This window comes from Medicago sativa, chromosome 6, assembly GCF_051527215.1.
Source record: "Medicago sativa cultivar Bolivia chromosome 6, Bolivia_mono, whole genome shotgun sequence".
In the NCBI taxonomy this organism is placed as follows: domain Eukaryota; kingdom Viridiplantae; phylum Streptophyta; class Magnoliopsida; order Fabales; family Fabaceae; genus Medicago; species Medicago sativa.
In genome coordinates, this window is record NC_140754.1 from 90,326,875 (window position 1) to 90,348,148 (window position 21,274).

At 34.0% G+C, this 21,274-nt stretch overlaps 1 protein-coding gene and 2 long non-coding RNA genes across 10 annotated transcripts; 1 reads left to right on the plus strand and 2 right to left on the minus strand.

The window, feature by feature from the left end:
- Nucleotides 1-1,443: 1,443 nt before the first annotated feature.
- On the minus strand, nt 1,444-3,105 carry LOC146918102 (uncharacterized). Its single transcript, XM_085721996.1, has one exon. It carries the CDS (start codon nt 3,103-3,105, stop codon nt 1,444-1,446), a length of 1,662 nt encoding a protein of 553 aa, XP_085578122.1.
- A 2,897-nt stretch (nt 3,106-6,002) lies between these two features.
- LOC146918103 (uncharacterized) lies at nt 6,003-7,177 on the plus strand. The gene is made up of 2 exons (XR_015014251.1): nt 6,003-6,339; nt 6,871-7,177. It is a non-coding gene; the product is annotated as an uncharacterized LOC146918103 (long non-coding RNA).
- A 4,206-nt stretch (nt 7,178-11,383) lies between these two features.
- Nucleotides 11,384-15,466, minus strand: LOC146918104 (uncharacterized). 8 transcript variants are annotated; one of them, XR_015015999.1, is made up of 9 exons: nt 14,882-15,466; nt 14,185-14,290; nt 13,888-13,954; nt 13,427-13,517; nt 12,845-12,893; nt 12,368-12,442; nt 12,232-12,284; nt 11,759-11,821; nt 11,384-11,646 (listed from the first exon to the last, which is right to left on the minus strand). It is a non-coding gene; the product is annotated as an uncharacterized LOC146918104 (long non-coding RNA). The 8 variants fall into 8 exon arrangements; XR_015016000.1 differs by lacking the exon at nt 14,185-14,290; XR_015016004.1 differs by lacking the exon at nt 13,888-13,954.
- Between the last annotated feature and the right edge of the window lie 5,808 nt (nt 15,467-21,274).

Sequence of the window (21,274 nt, forward strand, 5' to 3'; positions counted from 1 at the left end):
GCATTCCGAAAGACATAAAAAAAGTTTCAAGATAAATATTTTTTTGCTTTAAGTATAATCATCAAAAATGGAAGAAAATTTTGCGAGCAGAATAAATGAGAATTTCAAATAAATGGGCACAAGCTCAAATTAGATGTAATGGAATAGTAACATGCCAAAGGCGTGGCTCCACAGATTTTAAAAAGTTTGGAAAACGGTAATTATAAAGGGAAAGGTACATTGAACACAATAACCATTATACTTCCTGATAACTTTGAATGGCCCTGTTCTGAGTCTTTGATCTGCAGATGCTTCGAATCGGAGGTCTTTTGATAGCCAGTATGCCCCAAGTGAGTCATGTCTGACCTGATGCAGTTACCTTGTCATGATCCTTAACTTTTGCATAGATCGCCCTTTCAGGTTTCGACTTATCAAGATAATCATTTTTTGTTCATGTCTCTAACTTTTGCATGGACCGCCCTTTCGGGTTTTCAATCCATCGAGACGCTCATTTTTGCCTAAGTCGCTTTTATGACTCATTGAGCTTTTATTTTTTTAACAAAGTATTTCTTAACTGCATCAGTATTCACAGTACATACAAGCTTGCTACCATTTATTGTGAATTTGGCATCCTTTTGCCCCTGGAATCGGGTAATATATATTTTTGCGCACAAAGACATTTTCTTGACATTCGCGGGGACAAGCCTTCTTTGTCGCATACTTGCTTTATCTTTTTGATATAACTGTCCACGGCATGCGGCGGTAACACTTTTAAATTCCATCCAGTTTAACTTTCATTGGAACTTCCATTGACGGGACTTTGACTTCCCTAAGAAGCACTGCCTTTATGCTGTATACTGAGGGATGGAAGGGGATTGCCCCTGTTGAAGTGTGTACTGAAGTACAATACCCATGCAAGGCAGATGGTAGCATCTCGTGCCAGTCTTTGTACATGAAAATCCTCCTCTGGACAATCTTCCTTGATATTTCCAGCTTCGACGGCCAAGATGCCCTAGTAGGCAGTATATCTTATTGGGAAACTCTCATCCTCCTTTTCTTCGGTCTCGGATACTCAAAGTTGAAAAGAAAGTACATGGTTAAAGTGTTCAACGGGTTTATTAATGCATGCTTTGATTGTTGATTTTGTAAATTATGATTATGTAGATACTTGACAATGATTAAAGAAGATTTTTTTTTGTTTTTTTTAACTCGTATTACCATTTTTCCAGAAACAACACAAAATAAAAACAAAGTTGGGATCAAAATGATCTTTTCATTAATGATGGAAAGTACTTAAAACAAGAAGCCCTACATAAGTTCACTTTCGCTTTGGGCGGGACGAAAGGATTTTTTTTTTTTTGAGAAAAGCATAAAACAACAAACACATTTCTTGAACAATTGAGTAGCAGAAGAAAATATCAATGACGACCCGATTGCAGCTGGTCATCACATGTGTCACAAACACTAGATATTATGATCCGGTAGCGGGTTGACTTGCACATTTGGACCTAAGTCTGTGAAGGATAAATCCTTGCTCTGGATTAACTTCTGAACCTCATCCTTAAGACAATAACACTGTTCAATGTCGTGCCCCGGGGCCCCTTGATGGAAATCACAGGTGCGGTCGGCACGGTACCAGTGAGGTAAAGGATTTTGCACCTGAGGGGGTGCCTTGAGTTGCACCAAATTTCTTGCAAGTAGGGAGGGTAACAAATCCTTATACAACATAGGTATAGGAGGGAACTGGTTTCTAGGAGGGCGAGGTTGTTGTTGAGCTTGAGGACGATGCTGATGTTGAGGATTATGTGGTTGGTAATTTGGTTGGTATAGTGGCGGATAATATGGTTGAGGTCCCTGAAGCCTTTGTGGTTGATGATTTGGTCGTTGATTTGTATTGGTGGCGGGTGTGATGGCAGCAATATGTCGATAGGCTGGATAGTGTTGCTGGGCTCTTTCGTTGTTCACCATACCGACTTCCTGTTCCTTCCTCCTTGGAAAGTTGTCACCATACTTTTTCGCACCACTAATAGATGCACCATCTTTCACTATTCGTCCTTCTCGGACACCTTCCTCTACACTTACACCTACGCCGACCATATCTGCGAAGCTCCTCGATGCACACCCTACCATCTTTTCGTAGTAGAATGGACTGAGAGTTCTTAAAAACAACTTGGTCATCTCATTCTCTTCCACCCGTGGGCTAACCTGGGCGGCAAAATTCCTCCATCGATGAGCATACCCTTTAAACGTTTCTCTGTCCCCTTGAGTTAGAGCCTGAAGGTCGCCTCGATCTGGAGCCAGATCTACATTGTAGTCATATTGTTGCACAAAGGCGTCACATAAATCCTGGAAACTTTGGATGCTTGTTTTGTCCAGGTTCCTGTACCACTTCGAAGCGGGGTTAGCCAAACTTTCCTGGAAAAAGTAGATGAGGACCTTATCATCTTTAGCATACGCAGACATTTTCCTTACGTACATTGTCAGGTGGTCCTTAGGACAGGAGTCTCCCTTATACTTTTCAAAGTCAGGTACCTTGAATTTATGGGGTATCCGGACATCCGGTACCAAACAGAGGTCGTAAGCAGATTTCCCGTAAGCTTCTTTTCCTTTTAGGGCTCTCATTTCCCGATGCATTTCTTCATATTTTTCTTGTAGATCGTCGACTCTGTCAGGCGCCCCCACACTCCCAGAATGGAAGATGGGCTCTTCTTCTTGTGGTGTAGCATGAACAGTAGGTGCTGCGTAGGTCGCAACAGCTGGAGGAAACATCGGGACTTGCTGAGGAACATGAATTGTATGTTGTAAAGGAGGTGTTTGTGTTTCACAGGCAATGGGGCGGAGTATCTCGCCCGCAGTCATGGGCTGAAACCATGGTGTGGAATGTTGTGGAGCAGAATATGTTGGAGTGTCAGCACAGAAAGTCCATTCAGGAGTAGCAGATGTAGTAGCTTCGGTTCGAACTCTGATAGGAGGAGGGGGTGGCGGAGTCTGTGCAACTGCCAACACCTTTACCAGAACGGTTAATTCCTCCATCTTCGCCTTCATGTCTGCCAACTCATCCAATTTGGTGTTTAGGGCTGCCACCTCATCACGAAGTGTCGCATTATCTTGCTCGATACGTTCCATTTTTCTCTTGAAGTTTGCTCGAGTGCCGTATACAATAGTTGACCGGTAGCGAGTGCGTCGGGCCACAGTTGAGACGGTTTAACCTTTTTATGGAAAAGAAAATTCAGTGAGACTCGAGTTTGGAAATTATGAAATGCAAGATGATACACGATATGTTTATGCAAAAAATGTACAATTTTTTTGTTATCGAATGATTAGTCAAGGTGAATTGTAAACATCGCAGATGAACATGATTCCATTCGAAAATTTGTAAAGATATTGCAATCGGTTCTGTTTTCAAAAGGTAAGAACGAAACCAAGGAAGAAGTTCTTAACAAAAGCCAAAAGCTTAGTTAGGATTTTTAAAGTTTGTATTTCTTGGTGTTCCTCTTTTCAAGGTGGAATATCTCTGATGTTTACAAAAATTTATCTAAGTCCTTCGATGTTTTTGATGAGAAAAGTTTTTATGAATGAATGCATGTATGCATGATTATGCAACAAGAACAGTGAAAACATGGTGAGGTTAGGTCCATAATGTTGGAGTCAAGGGTAACAACGCCATTTGGTAAAGACTATGGTTTAATTTGCACTTGTACCAAGGGTTCTACCAAGTTCCCAAATTGCAACCCCCTTGTGAATATATTGGTGTATAGGAATGCTCCTAGTCCAATAACATCCATAAGGTAGTCTAGTTTGAGTGTAGTATCGCGTATCAACTAAAGACAAGAATGCTCTTGGTTTAGCCACCGCACTACGTCCTAAAAAGGCCAAGATGGGTTAAGGGTTACTAAGGTCCACGGCTTCGACGGACACTCACATTGAAAGTAATAACGTCAACACGAATGCTCATGTTAACAAGACTACTACCTTCCGCGAGGCCTCCACCGAGTAGGGTTATCACTTGTAAACATGGTCCAAGAATGCTCTTGGTATGTCACTATGATTTTACCCCATCGTATCTTATATTTCCCTCAAGTCCGGGTATAGGACTTACTTTCTCACCACTCACGTTAAAAGAAAAGGGAAGAACAAATATACACGCAATTTCCATCTTTTATTTAATTTTTTTTTTTTTTGCAAGTTTAGCACAAAATTTAAATAATGCCAAGTTAGGCTTAAACCTCTTACTTTTAATCCCCAGTGAAGTCGCCATTTCTGTCGCGCCATTTTTCGGACGGTCAAATGCCATTTGATTGGCGTTCGACCCACTATTTGATTTCACGACTGAACATTTAATTCTTTTCAAAAGAAAGTGGAAAAAGGTTCAAATACCACATCTTTTAGGGATTAAGGGTTCGGGGGTTGGTTATATTTAGGGAAGGTGTTAAGCACCCTAAATATTCGTAGTATTCTACGAGAACCTCTTGATTTTATTTAACTTTTGTGCTATAAACTTGCTTGCTTAAAAAATGGAATTTGAAATGATAAAAGAAAAGAAAGACCTAATTTATCTACATTTTTATTGATTTGGAAGGACGCATGTCCTTTGCCTACGTACCCGTGAGGGATCAAAACCTCGTAGTTCGGGGTCGAAATTCGCGTTTGATTTGTTTTTGTGTTTTTTTAATAGTTTTTGAAAAAGGTTTTAAAATGAAAAGCCAAATGACAAATTGGATTTTGTTTGTGTTTTTTTTATATTGAAAGCAAAATCACTCAAAGTAGCATTACATTGATTGATGTTTCATTTAAGAAAATAAAATAAAAAGACGATCGCTTGATTGAGAATCAAGGTTTGTTTATGAAAATATTTTTGTGATTTGATTATTTGAATGTTTTTGTTATTTCGAATATTGATATGAAAATTATATAAGCAGAATGAGAAAAATAATGTTAAGCTGAAATATAAGATTATTTTAACACGGACCAGAATACTCTGGAGAACGATTATATAAGCAGAAATATAATATTAACAGTTGATTTTAGGACCAGAGCACTCTGGATTAATTTAATTAAACAAGGACCAGATCGTTCTGGAGAATAATTAAATTTAAACAAAAATATAATATTAACAGTTAATTAGGACCAGAGCACTCTGGATTGAGGTGCGTATTTAATGACAAAATTTAAATATGCATATGATAATAGTGGACAATAGAATGTGATGCAAAAATAAAATAAAAATGAATGCAAAAATAAAATGGACCAGAGCACTCTGGATTGAGGTGTGGACAAAATTTAAATATGCATGATGATATAATAAACATGAAGTAAAAGATTAAAATGCCAAAAGAAAATATGAAAATGCAAGAGAATGTTAAATTGCATGCAAAATAAATAGAGTTAGATGCTGGGGGTGCAGACAGTGAATGGGGGAGTGCAGAAAGTAAGCAGAATTGAAATCAGGAAGGGAAATTGGGCTCTGTTGGATTTCGAAAATGGGCTAGGGTTCACGGGTCATGGGTTGCTTGCTGGGTCATGGGTTTGGGTATTAGTATAAATAGGTGAAATGCCCATATTTCCTTCATTTTCTTATTTCCTTCTCTCTCTACCCAAATAAATTGCTCTCGTCTCTCTCTACTCTCTCATCTTACTTCTTCTTCTCCGGTGAGAAGGTAGCGGCTGGAAAGAACTCCGGTGCGGTGGCCGGCGAGCCATCGCGGCGGCGCCGCCGCACCGGAGTTAAAAACTCCTCTTTTATTTGTTTTTTTTTTTTCGTCTTTCTCTTCTCTACTTCTTCTTCTGTTTTAAGTTTGAATTTTCAAAAAAAGAGTGTATTATCTTTGGATCTAGATAAAAACACAAGCTTTATAACCTTTTTCTTTTGGAATCGGATTTGGTGACTTGGTGTGGTTCACGTGGTTGTTGGAGCTGTATGAGTTTGAGTGTGGGTTTGCAGGGGCGGATGCATGTAGGAGCAATGTGGGACTATAGCTCCACATGCTTTTCCCCCTTTTTTTTTTTTTTTTTTTTAAATACACCATTCGGTCACTATTATAAGCAAAAGTTTACACTTTAGGTTCATTCAACAATTAATGATATATATGGTCTTTGTTGTAGGTCACATACATCATTCAATGAATGAATCTAAAATGCAAACTTTTGCTTATAATAGTGACCGGAGCGTATATTAAACAAAAGACAACTGTGTGTCTCACTCGCTCTCACTCTCTTTCATTTTCTATTCCAATTTCCTTCCTGTACCGTAATAAAACACGCCCCTTTCTCTCTTAAATTGCAATCTCTCTCAATCTCAGCTCTCCATCTCTCTCAATTTCAAATTTCTCCTACTTCTCAACTCTCACCTCTCACTCTAAGGTAAGCAATTTCCCCCCTCATTCTCCAATTGATTGTTTTAGGTTTTTAAAATTGGGGTTTTAAAATTGTTAGGGTTTCCTTAGTAGTGACATCAATCATTTACTAAGAATGTTTTATATTGATTTTGAGTAGGAATTCGACTAATTAATTGTTAGGGATTCATGTTATTACCTTTAGAAATGAATTCGTTTTGTATGCAATGTTAATTTCTTCGCAGGGTGGGGCGTATCAAACAAACAACAACTACGTATTTGCGTATGAAATCTATCTTTGGACTTTCTATTTCTAATTAATAAGTGGCTGGGTTAATTTCTAATTAATAAGTGGCTGGGTTAATTTAAGCATATCATCACCATATATCCATGTTTGTATTATCAATTGGTTGTTATAATGTATCCTGATATATATGTGTCGGAATGTAGATATATAATGTATCCTGATATATATGTATTTTGTATTTGTTTATTATGTGATTTAATGACTAATGATATTCTTGTTACTTACTTGTAACAATGATTGTGTGTTTTATAGGATGAAGAAATTTTTTCCCGTGCTTTCTAGAGACAAATCTAGTTCTTCGACTAGTCAAGAACCATCAAATAGTCGACATCCAAGTGAACCACAAAATGAAGTTACACCTAACTCGGCCAATGAGGGTATTCAAGTTGTTGATTACAATTTGTTGGAAACGGATCCAGGACTTAGGTCTCCAATTTCAAGCTATCATCCTAACATCCAAGATGAGGTACGTAAAGCTTACCTTAAAAAAGGTCGTTATAAACCTAGCAATTTCGTTTACCCTTGGTCTGATCATGGTAGACAAAGACGTAGATTTTGTAAGAATTGGTTTAATTTGTATGATTGGATTGAGTATAGTGAATCTAAGGACCTAGCGTTTCAACAAAAAAATAATGTTAATTCTTATTTTTTTTATGGTTTGCATTATTGTTTTTTAGAAATTTTAGCTCCACGTATAATGAAAGTCTGGATCCGCCCCTGTGGGTTTGTGATATTGTGAATTTGCAGATTTTGTGTTGTTTGTATACTGGTTCGTTGATTATGTCTGTAAGAATGAGTTTTGGGTTGCGGTTCTGTGTGTGTGTTATGTTGCGAAAATTCTTGTGTTGGCTCCTCCTTCTTTTGTTGTTTGCAGATGCTATATTTATAGAATGGATTGAGACATGGTGTTTGTTATGGCAGTGACAAAAACTGCTTGTGTGGGATGAAGGGAAACACGACAGCCTGTGTTGAGCTGTGTTGAGCTGTTTTGGACTGAAAATGTTGAGCTGTGTTGAGCTGTTTTGGACAAAGTTTTGGACCCTTTTTTACGGACAAACAACAAAAAAACAAATAATAATAATAATAATATTAATAATAATAGTAATAATAATAATAATAATAATAATAATAATAATAATAATAATAATAATAAAGGACCAAAAATAAAAATTGAGAGAAAATGGCCTGACTCGAAACCAAATATGAGGTATTTTAAAATACCTCTCTGCCGAAATTTTCGCTGAAAAGTCAAAGACTGATCAAGGTCTGAGGACACGTGTCGGTGTAGGAATGCATGATTTTTGGTCAAAATTTGGGGTATGACAAACCTCAAGTCATGTTTCCCTTAAATTCTTCAATTTCGATTATTGACTATACTGTGCATTTTCTCGTCCATTATTTAGATCATTACAATAGAACAAACCTTGTTTTATCCACATGCTTTAGATTCATGTGTGCGGATTAATGTTTTGCAATACTTGTGAGTTATCGTTTTCGACAAAGAAATTAAAAATTCTTGAACAAAGGATTGATATGATTTTAAGTTTTGTCTATAAAATCCTCTGTTTTGAATCATATAAACATGTCATCTACTGGCCTTAAATTCTTCATATATTTTCAATCGTTTCTGCCATATCACTTCTACTTTGTTCTACATTACAGAAACAAATTTGTCAAGGTAACACTTTAATTTAATAATGAGTATGTGCATAATATGGAGTTTATTTGACCAACTTTAATTTAATAGTGAGTAGTGTGTGCATAATATGGAGTTTATGTGACCAATTTGTAATGATTTTACGCAGACTGTAACAATAGTTTAGCAACTTCTTTACTAGGTGATAGAAAAACATGCAAAGATCATGATAAAAATAATGCAGTGTGGAACACCTACGCCATTGTTTATAAAAAAAAATCTAGTACGAGAAGAAAGAATAGGTTTTGGTGGTATTCCAATGAATTCATGTTGTCGTAAATAACTACTGGTGAAAGACTCGATTCCAATTGAAATGGAGTTTGACATGGAAACAAACTGGTATTTGTTGATAATTGGAAACAGGGAGATTGCGTTTTTTTGGAAGGATTTGTAGATAGAGGAGCCTCTATATATCAGATTTCCTAATTTATATCGCGTGCAGGTGATAAATCTTTTTTAGTGGCAGAAAAAGGATTGAGGCTGTACAGTAAACGGGTATTTCTTGGCACAACATTTTGAATACAGAACACAGTGCAGATGTTGTTGCTATTAGCAATCCGGTGCAGCAGGTTCAGCTGCGAGTTGAAGAGACAGATTCACTCTCTTGGCTACCTGAAGCGACAAAGATTTTTACTGTGAAAAGCTGATATGCTCTGCTGTCTAGTTTCCGGACAAGGACATAAACGATGGACTTTTGGCAGCGTTAAAACGATTGTGGATAGCATCAGCGCCGTCAAAAATTATATGTTTTTTTGTCATGCTTCGAGAAAAGATCCATCCAAGAGTGGAATTAAGGGGTGATCAATGACATTTATCAACAGACTTATTTGTGAATTGTCCATCAAGTATATTTTAGCGTGTCTTTGTGTTTAGTAAATTTTTGTTTATAAGAAAATCTAATCTATGGAAAGTGAGGTGATTATGCAAATAACATATATTAGAACCTGTAAAAATACAATAATAAGTTTGATATAAATATTAAAGTACAAGTGGCGGATTTTCATTGGTGACATGTTATGTAGGGATAATTTCGACAATTTTATGAAAGAAAACCTAAAATTTACCATTAAGAAATGAGAGACAAATCAACTATTATGCATCAGAATTTAGAAGGCAATAATATTGATTGAGTGTACTATTTTATTGCTTTTGCTAAGAATGTTGATTTGCCGCATCCGGCGATCAACACATTCACGTAGTCAAGGATTTCGGTGTTAGTTTTTGTTTTTTTTAGGGAGATTTTGGTGTTAGTTGAATTGAGATCGAACAATCAAGTTTTTAATGTATATTTTGATTCAAAGAAAAACCTAAAATACCAAAATCGGAATCTAGACCGATAGATCTTAATTTAACGTACAACAACGTCTTAGATCACGTGAATGTGTAAATTGTTGAATGCAACAAATCGAAATCCAAATTAGAGCTAGATAAGCAATAATTAATTGTTCAAGAAGCTCATTAAAAGGGCAACTAAGTATCTAGAAGTCCTAGCTCAATTGGTAAAAATGCCGAAATTGTTAGGCCGGATGCCATGACCGGGGTTCGAACCCCGGTACCTCCACTTGTGTTTGTGACTTTATAATGACTTTGCTATTTCGTCTATCTACCAAAAAAAAAAAAGGCAACTAAGTTCCTCATCCCATAACTCGGTGCCAAAAAAAAAAAAGGCAACTAAGTTCCTCATCCCATAACTCGGTGCCTTCAATTGTATGTGCTTCTTCGTTATCTTTCATCTTTTATACTTTTATTTTGTTTGTTTATTGACCAATTCATGTTTGTTTGATTTGTTTGTGCATAAATAATCCTTCTTGATTGGGTAATTAATTAATCAATGTGACAGTATTGTGAGGGAGAGCATGCATATATGGAAGCTTTGCCTTTGCTTAATGTGCTTCTTTGTTATCTTTCATCTTTTATGGTTTTATTTTGTTTGTTTATTGACCATTTCATGTTTGTTTGATTTGTTTGTGCATAAATAATCCTTCTTGATTGGGTAATTAATTAATCAATGTGACAGTATTGTGAGGGAGAGCATGCATATATGGAAGCTTTGCCTTTGCTTACAAAAAGATTATGCAACATGCATTTATGGTTGTTCTCCAATTCACAATCAATCAATGTTGACTGACCACCATTTTATGACTAATTGGTACCTACAAAATAATCTTATTAATCGGAATTGTTTCATTACATCTTCTTCTAAGAACTCATTGAATCTGAATTGCAACCTTTCTCTTCAAAATCCATTTGTAGTAAGGGACCATTTATCTTTCTACTTCTATTAGGGAAACACTTTGACAAAAAAAAAAAAAATTGGCATGACTGATACCATTTAATACAAGTGGCATACAGATTTATATTAAATAAAATAAACTAAAATGTAGCATTCATTTCTAAACCTTTTCAATTTTGGCATGAATTTATATGTGCAAGCAATTTGATCATATGTTTTGTAACATCAAAATATTGTAAATAATGATTATTTGCAAAACATTGGCGCATACTGAATCCATAAATGTAATATGTATCTCCATCACAATCTTGCCAATATGCTTGCCATACATTGATTGTGGTCATCACACTTCTAGTAGCTTCTACGGCAATTCATTTTTGAAGTTAGGTGATCACAACCATGTATTGTGAACATATTTTAAAGGAAATGTTTACCATACATGGGTGTGGCCATCAAACTTTTCTCAACCTTGTATGGTCAAAAAATTTAAAGTTAGGTGGCCAAATCCATGTACAGAAAACAAATTCAAAACACTACTACAATTTTATAGCTTTTATAGCATTTTTTTTGGTTGTTAATAGCGCTTTCCAAGTGCTATTAAAGCCCCCGCTATTATAGGTAAGATGCCTATAATAGCGCTTTAAAAGCGCTATGGTAAGAACACATTATAATAGCGTTTTCAACAAAGCGCTAACAAAGCCCTGCTTTTGGTGCTATTAAATAGGCCTTCTGAACGATGATTTATTAGCGTTTCTCTAAAAGCGCTATTATAAGTCCCCCTCATTTTTTTTTTAAATCCTGCTTATAAAAGTTCAATACTGCACCAAAAACTAATATTATTCTCCAAATGCAAATATTAACAAATTGATAACAAATCTCATAGCAGACATGAGTAATCCATTGATCAAAAATAAACATGAGCAACTTTTTGATCGAAAACTTAGTTACAAATCTCATAATATTAATCAACCTTAGAGGACATCTAATGACAATTTTAAAGATCAATCATTTCTTTATGAACTTCCAACACAACCTTCTTCACAAAGCTGTTTGGCCTTCTATGTCAATCTACATTAGTGATGAACATGTGTTTCAAAGTCTGCATTGAAGCAACCAATTTCATAATATTACTTATAATTCATGATATGATATTTGTTCACAACAAGACTTTTTCCCCATGATTCTAACCAAAAGTAGATAAACAATAATACCTCCAGATGTAGTTGTTAGTTGTCACTGTCACCATCAGTCTCTTGAATGGGAGTAACAGGTTCCTAGCAGGGTGAAAACATATTACAAACACAACCATAACATAAAAAATAGATACCAAAACAAAACTGAAAATGCGGCAGGCCCAACAATCAGAAGATACCAATCTTAGGTGTTGCATCGCTAGCAGGAATTTGGAACAATTACTCGAGAAAAATGCTAAACAGACTCGGTAACTAGACAAACTACTGCAACTTAGTTTAAGGTATGTTTTGAACTAACTCAATTATCTTCTCTATTGTCGAAATAAACTTTTTACTTCTCTCACATCTCAAGCTCTTAAGTAATATGTCTAAATTAGGCGTGTATACACACGTTATTTGAGTTCTTGAACAACTATGGGAGAAATTAAAAGAATAGTGTTATCTTCCCACGTATAGCTCTTCATTTATTGGTTTAACCAAAAGAAACTTACCGAAAGTTTATCCACTTCTTGAAAGGTAGCGACCTTTGAATGTTTTCAAATACCTGCAACAAACCACAAAGGCATATATCAAACATTTTTTCTTTATCTAAATGCTCTTTGAGAACACAAATTTGATATCACTTACCATGGTGAATGTCTTTCCTGCCCTCGAGTAACTAGCCCCTTAACAACCATATTCGATCATAGAAAAATCATTAATCTAGAAAATAAGTAACTGATTGAGATCAGGGAAGAAAAACGGATGCACTCGCATTTGAAACAAGCTTAATTACACTTTTGGCCCCCTAAATATTGAAAATTTGAGAAAAATACCAAAGGTAAAGAACGGAAGCAACATATTTGGTAAGGATACCAAATATATTTCACAATATATAAATAGACATTATTCATTTTATAAGTTCATTATTCATTTTCTAATTTGACACTCCCGCTGCAATATTCATAAAATAGTTAGGAAAAAAATTGCAAAATTACAAAGGCTTAAAAAAAAAAAAAGATTAACCTAAAAAGACATTATTCATTTTCTAATTTGACACTCCCGGTGAATTAGTGCCAATATCCCAAACACAAATCTAAAGTACCAAGGAAGAGCATAAGCTACCTGTTTGGAACCATGGAGTCTTCAAGTGGAGCACATACCCCTAAGCTACCTGTTAGCAACACATTAAAGTGACATGTTAGACACGCATAAGCTACCTGTTAGCAACACATTAAAGTGACTAAAAACTAACTTTAGTAATATCTAGCAAAAATAGAACAAAGATTCCATTGGATGACAGTAGTACTAGTGTTGCTTCTAAGTAGTAATAGCTAGCAAAAATACAGCCACATGCCCCTCAGGTCCCCTGTTTCATTTTCACCCCATTCATAGTCAGTGTTACACTCCTTTAATTAATGCCACATATTCTATTACTACTATTTCCTATAGTCATGTTATATTAAATGATCATTGTGTTAGCTAGCTCGTTTCAGGGACATTCATGTGTGTGTTTATCTACTTTTCAGGAATGGTTGTGGTTGGGGTATAATGAAGTATATAATAATAATAATAATAATAATAATAATAATAATAATAATAATAATAATAATAATAATAATAATAATAATAATAATAATAATAATAATAATAATAATAATAATAATAATAATTGAAATTAGAGATGACTAAAGAAGGCATGCATACCTAGTTTGTTGATGTAAAGGGTAAGTCACTTTAATTCAGCGATCCATCCCATGTGCCACAAACCCAATTCAAATTTTTCTTACTTGTCAATCTACAAACAAAAAATAGCAGAAAATTTGGATGAGAAATTAAAACAACTCTCTCAAAGCCATTTTTCTTAATAAAAAATAACATACAATCTCCATATAGATTAGCATGTGTAAGTTAAGCTTTTCATGAAATTTTCTGCAGAATTAGGAGTATCTATGTACACAATATCAGTCACTGAATTTTACTAATAATCATTGTAAGGACAGTTCCATGCCAATGACCTACAATGAACTCTTTCTTGTATTTTAGATACAATATAACAGTCTTATGATGTTGTGATAAAGTACTAATCATAAAAAAATCAAACCGAGAAGCTATTGTACTCAAAATTTAAAATATAAGGCACACTTTCTTTATGTAAGGAACCAAACCTTAAGTATTCAAAATGACATAAGCTGCACCAGTTAAGGAGTTGTACAAAATTGGTAACCAAGTTCTCTATTAGAAGAAGCAAACAAAACAACTTTATTGTAAGTAGTTCAAAAATATTTATAGAATTATTATGCAGCACTGATTGAATGTCATCATAAAAAAAACACTTCAAAGATGGAACCAATTGATTTTAAAAAGAATAAAGCAATTAAAGAACTAAATCATTCTCAACAATTCCAAAACCAATTAAAGTTAAGCCCAAAATTCAAATTTAAATCTCAAGAAATGTAAATTACCTTGTGAAAAAGATTCTTTGTCCATCTCACTACCACTTAAATAATTTGAAAATGTTATCAATAGGAAAACATAGACATGCTTAGAGATAGCTTGTCATCTATAAATCTGTCAAAAACAATAGGTTCATAGCTAGATTAAAAGAGCACCAATTCTGATTTCTTGGAAGACATTTAAAATGAATGAGTTCTACAAAGACATTTAAAACTCAAACCAGAAAAAGCTCTCTTTCAAAATAAAAAACTCAACTTTAGAAAGACTCATTCAGATGTTTGAACAAACACTTGATATACATCAAAATAAAAACAAAAAACAATACTTAATTTCATTATTTGACCAATATATCCCTATTTTCCCTCTTACAGGTTTGAGATTCATTGAGACTTTTGAACAAACAGCATATATACATCAAAATAAATAACAAAAAAGATTGCTTAAATACATGATTTCATAGATAAAACACCTACAACAGTATCACATATTTGAAAGCTATTGACTATTGTGGATACCAAATCAATGTTACTTACAATTTTCCCAATTCTGAAACCCACATGCACACAGAGCAATTTTCCAAACTTGCATAAATTCTGAAATCTAAATTAATCCCCAATTCTGAAACCCTAAAACAATTCACAATTCTAAAAACCCAAAACAAGCAATTGGATACGGAAGGGGAAATTGAAGAATCGATTAGCTTACCTTGGCTTAGAGTGAGTGAGATCTGAAAGAGAAAGTGACTGGGTTTGAAGAAGAGAGTGGAAGAGAGCTGAGTTAGAGACATTAAATGAGTGAAGAGAAGAAGGAAGAACTGTTGAAGGAAGAAGAGAGTGGAAGAGAACTGAGTTAGAGACATGTTTGGAGAATCGATTGGTTGTTGTTTTGTTTGCGAAGAGAGAGAAAGAGGTGTACCATTTCTGATGTGAGAAGAGAGTCGCGAGGTTGAGAGAGAGAACTGAAGAAAGACAACGTGTGTCTCCCTTTTTATTTATTTATTTATTTATTATTATTATTATTTCAGAATTGGCCCACAAGCTTTTGTGAAAGCGCTAACAAAGGGTAGTTCATTAATAGCGTTTCCAAGGAAGCGCTAACTAAGGGATTCACACTAATAGCGTTTTCTAAGAAGCGCTATGTAACCATCTTTAGTGGCAGCCTATAATAGCACTCGACACAGAAACGCTATTGTATATCTGTGTGTTGCATTTTTAATAGCATTTTTCAAAAAACGCTATTAAAGTGGTGCTATTAAAGGTCAAAATTGTAGTAGTGAAAAGATTATTGGAATACAACGTGCATTCATGTATATAGTCACGTACCACTACCATGGAAATATTAAATTATCATATTTGTTGAGAGAGAGGGAGGTATGTAGTAAGGCAAGGAAAAGGAGCAGTCTACATGATAGAGATAAAATACGTCATTATGAATTCATGAAGTTTAAAATGGATAGCTAGTGGATCACGTTAGTGGATTGATAGAGAAAGATATTGAAATGAGATTGTTTATATGTGAATCTAAACTAAATAAAATGAAATAGACATGCACATATTTGAAAAACAATATCTACACTGTTTGTAAGTAATAATCACTTCATTTAATATTTGAATTTAGCAATTGATTTCTCTTATTTTGATTTCTTAACCAATTTTGTTAAGAAAAGCTAATTTTGAAAAAGAATAAAAATTGGTTCTACTCACACATACATACACCAATGGAACAACTCTGTTATAGTTTTTTGATGATGCTAATAAGTGAGATACAAAATAAAGTTAGATTGTTTTGACTCAACAAATTTAAATAAGATAAAATCATATAAAATACAACGCTGACTTCCAAACCTTTAATCTATTTGCATCGATTTGCATCTTTAATCTATTTGCATCGATTTGCATCGATTGATATGTAGAAGTAGTTTCAATGTATTGTAGATTTTTCCGCTGATGATGTAACATCCCAGACTGCTTTTAGGATTGCCGACTAATCCCACAAACCAACACGAGTCTTTTCAGCGTGTTTTGTCCTCACTCGCACGCTTACTGGGAAACTTCCCAGTAGGTCACCCATCCCAAAATTGCTCCAAGTCAAGCACGCTTAACTGTGGAGTTCTTATGGAATGAGAGCTACCGAAAAGAAGATGCATCTTGTTGATATGGGAAGTACCTAACAATTCTTATAAGCCTTCCTTCAACCATGTAGTCCCATACCTACACCGCCTCCAGATCCCTCTCATTTCGACGTGATTCGGTTCCTCTTATTAACGTGGGGTCATCCTTACGGATAGTGCCCGTTCCAACTGGTGGGAACCTTTCGTATCCAACTGGCGGGATATCGAAAGCCACGTCGTGGGTGTTACAGATGATTACTGGCACAACAACTGTATGCACGAATGAAATATCTATCTTCACAATCACGCGACTATGTTTGTCATACATAGAATGTGGCCAAAGATATGTTCACAATTCATGAACTATGGCCAACAAACTTCTTTTAATTTAACCTTGTTTGGTCAATTAGTTTAAAGTTTGATGGTCAAATCCATGAAATATGAACATATTTTAGAATGATTATTTTGATATGCACTCATGTAAATAGTCGTGTGCCACTATTATGAAAAATATTAAATTATCATCACTAGTTAAAAGAGGGAGCAATATATATAATAGTGATATTATAGTTGAAAAAAATATGCATATCCAAGAAGAAAAAGTAGCAATTGATTTATAAAGTTTGAAATGAGCAACTATTGATTGAAGAGAAAGAATGGAGGGAGCATGTTTTTTTTTTCCTGAACAAATGAAGCGAGCTTGTTAACATGTGAAGAGAGGTTGAAAAGAGCTTATTAGGTGAAGAGAGAATGGATAGAGATTTTATTCTTTGAAGGTTAGGTACGTATATGCATTTATAGAGAAGGGAGGTTGTAACTAAAGTAGGTGAAGATAGGTTGGAGAGGTAGCTTAAAATTTAAACATGATCGGAGATTGAAGAATTAATTATATTTTTAGAGTGGGTAAAATAACACTTTAATACTTCAAGTTGTAAGTTTTGGTCAATTTAGTCTTTCAAACATTAAAATGTCAATTTAGAAAGTCCCTTAAATTGAATATTGTGAATTAATTTAGTAATTTTTCACTATAATTACTAGTCCCTGGTCGACGCTTACTAAAGAAATGTTTTGATGAATGCACTAAGTAGATTTACATTCTTTAGTTTAAAGGGCTAATTTTCTTTTTACAAAATTTGAAAGATTAAATTGTCTGATCTTTACAATTTTTTCAAATAACAAAATGATGATTCATTGTTTCAGTAGGAAATGACATATTCCAAAGAAAAATGTACCCCTCATAAAATTTGATATATTGCCAAAAGTAAACACTAAACATAAAAAGTAAATAACAATATTTCATCAAACTCTGACCTATTTTTTTCCTTCATGTGGTTTGATTTTCTCATGATGCATGCTAATATGTAAAATACAAATTTAAGAGAAAAATAATCAACGGAGCTTGTTTGTATGTTAAAAGAGGTTGAAAGGAGTTTATAGGTAAAGAGAAGTTGAATTTTAAAAGTAAATAAAGTGAGGTAGAAAATGTATTGAATGTGAAGGGAAGTTGTACGTAGAGTAGGTCAAGAGAGGTTGAAAGGTACAATTAATGTGAATGGAGGTTGATATCTTGTACTCATATAGAGTAGGTTGAAGAGTGGCTGTAAACATCTTTCAACGTGAAATAATGTTAAAGAATAATTTGTATTTTTGGATTAAGGACATATTATGGAAAGGAAAAAAAAAACCATATTGTCCAAGAAAAGTAATCAATGAATAAATTAGAAAAATTCATCAAAATTTGACCTATATCATACCTTGTTTCGTGTTGTTTGCATATTCTTTGATGCACAAGTGTGTTACATCTTCCATCATGTATAAGTTAGTTTTTACTGTTGTTTTAATTTTTTAATCATTAAATTAAATAAGATTTGATGAAACTTATTAATCAAACAGTAAAAAAGCACACACTTTTACGTTTTGCAAGACTATTTTACTTTTGCACAATAAATAAAACATATGAGAGGTATTAGTTACTGTTTTAAATAATATGCATAATCGATGTTATCAATAATTGCTAAATAGAGTAGTTAGAACATAGTGCTGCAAATTTGAAGATTAGTAGTAAAACTCATCCAATACTCAATGGCGCGTAAAAGAGTGTGTTGAAAAAATGGAATTATAATTGTCTGTGAGATCTAACTCAAATGACAACACTAATGGTGTTAATGTATTTTTTGACTTAATTCTTCAAAAATCGTATTAAAACAATTATAAAATTATTCTAGTCATTTAAACTCAATTGAAACCCTTTTTTTTAAAGGGACTAATTAACAATGGTTCGCCTCCTGGCAGCTTCTAGGCAGAACAGAATCACATCAAAATGAGAGGGATCCTGAAGTCGTGCAGTTATGGGACTGCATGGTTGAAGGAAGGCTTATAAGAATTGTTTCGTACTACCTATATCAACAAGATGCATCTTCTTTTCGGTAGGACATTCCATAAGAACTCCACAGTTGATCGTGCTTGACTTGGAGCAATTTTGGGATGGGTGACTTACCAGGAAGTTTCCTGGTAAGCGTGCGAGTGAGGACAAAACACGCTGAAAAGACTCGTGTTGGTTTGTGGGGTCAGTCGGCTATCCTAAAAAAAGCAGTATGGGATGTTACAAGTTACTTTTTTAAATATGTATAATCGATATTATCGATAATTGCTAAATACAGTAGTTAAAACATAGTGTTGTAAATTTGAATATCAGTAGTAAAACTTATTCAACACTCAATGGCCTGTAAAAGAGTGTGTTGAAAAAATGTGAGGAAGAATGTGTTACTAGTATTATTCTTCAAATAAAATTAATTTTTTTTCATTTATCACATACAAGCATCTTCAATTTGAGTGAGTATGTAGTCTATTCAATTGGATATATCAAATGATAGCATATTCAGCTAGCCCATAAGTGACTTAATCTTCCAATGTTGATTTTGAATGAGAGAAAATGACTGTGTTGAATGTTGTTCTACTGTTTGAATTAATCATGCATAAAATTTCATTCAATTCAATACATTTGTCAATTAGATCATTTTTTTTTGGGAAAAATTTTTCATGACTTGATGCATATAATCTTGTTCTATAAGTTAAATGCAATAGATAACACTGTTGCCCTAACATGATTTATTTAAACAAATCAATTCAATGGTCTGCGTCTGTAATTGCTTCATCAATTCAATGAAATTTAACACATAACATTAAGTAATGTCTAGAAATTATATTAAAATATTGAGTGTTTAAACAAACAACAAAGTCGTTGTAGTATAGTGGTAAGTATTCCCGCCTGTCACCCGAGTGACCCGGGTTTGATCCCCGGCAACGGCGTACTTTTTCATTTCATTTTCTTTTTCATTTGTTTTCCCCTCCAAAGCGACGTCGTTTATTTATCATAAAGCAAAAAATTCCACCACCTCTTCAATCCCTGTTCGATTCCATGTTATGTTTGCAACATTGTTGATGAGGCTCTTTAGATATTTTAAAGGCTAAATTAGATATATCGTCTATTAACTAAGTAATTACTTGTTTTATTTTGATTTTGCCCCTTATTAAATAGTTTATTAAATACTTTTCATTTGGGCTCAGCAAACGGGAATGTGTTTGATGTGTTAGATTTTTGGAACTAGTTTCGGTTGGCATTCACAATAGAGTTTGAAATTTTGCCTAAACTTGAGTTACGCACTTGTGAGAGGCTTGGTGTTGATTTTTTTGGTGTTGGTTGTAGTCTTGGTTAGTTTTTATTCAGTTTGGTGATCGATATTAGTTGGGTGGTGTCTTTATGGGTGTTTTGATGCATGAGGTGTAGGAGCTTACGTTTGGGTGTTCCACCCGTATACAACGCCCTTTGCTTGTTTCTGTCTTACCGGTCTCTGTTCTTCTTGAGTATTGATTCGGTTTTAAAAAAATTTGCTGTTAAAAAAAAAAGTAGAGTTCGAATATGTAATCTTTGTAAATACCTATGAGAATGAGCAGACCAAAATAGGACAAGAACATTATTCATATATAGTATTAAATGATCTATGGGAGCAATTAAATTATCACCATCAATTGTGTCCATCTCATTCTCTTGTTGAGAGGTAGTTCTTTCGTTTAAAACATGTTTCAAAATTGAAAGGTCTACAAAGAAAACATGATTGAAAATGTGAGTATTTGATATCCTTATGCATACTATTAGATGGAAAAATATAATATTCAAGTTTGATATATAGAATATGATTATTCAATAATGAATCTAAGTATAACTCTACAAATTATAGTTGAAAACAACAAGACTCAAACTAACAAAATTCCGTAGTGATTTATGTGAAAATTGGTTGAAAAGAATTTATAGGTGAAAGAGAAGTTAAATAGTAGTTTTTATAGTGTGAATGGAGGTTGAAAGGAGTTTATAGGAGAAGAGAGGTAGAAAGACACATTTATTGAATGTGATGGGAGGTTGTTGTAAGTAGAGTATGTGAAAAGAGGTTGAAATGGAAGTTGAACATAAATTGTCCTCACATAGAGTAGGTAAAGATAGGTTGCAAGGAGCTTTCAACGTGACATGATGTTTAAGAATAACTTGTATTTTTAGAGTAAAGGGCATATTACAAAGCAAAAAGTTATCCCATACTGTTCAAGAAAAGCAAACAATAAATAAATTAGAACATTTCATCAAAATTGGAAGTGTTTATCTTGTTTATTGTGGTTTTGTTATTCTTTGATGTTGTTTACTCTTGAAATAAAATACAATGAGATTTATTGATCAAATGGTAAAAAATATATTTGTGCTTGATGCAGACTATCTTGCTTATACATATTAGATAAAATATCTAAAGATAAGATAATGTTTTGAATATGTATAATTGAAGTTATCAACAATTGCTAAATATAGTAGTTTGCTCATAGTTCTGTGAATTTGACGATTTGTAGTGAAATTCATCCAATACTCAATGGTGCATTAAAAATGTGTGTTGTTTACATTATTCCTCAAATATAATTATACTTTGTTTCTTTTTCATTTATTATAT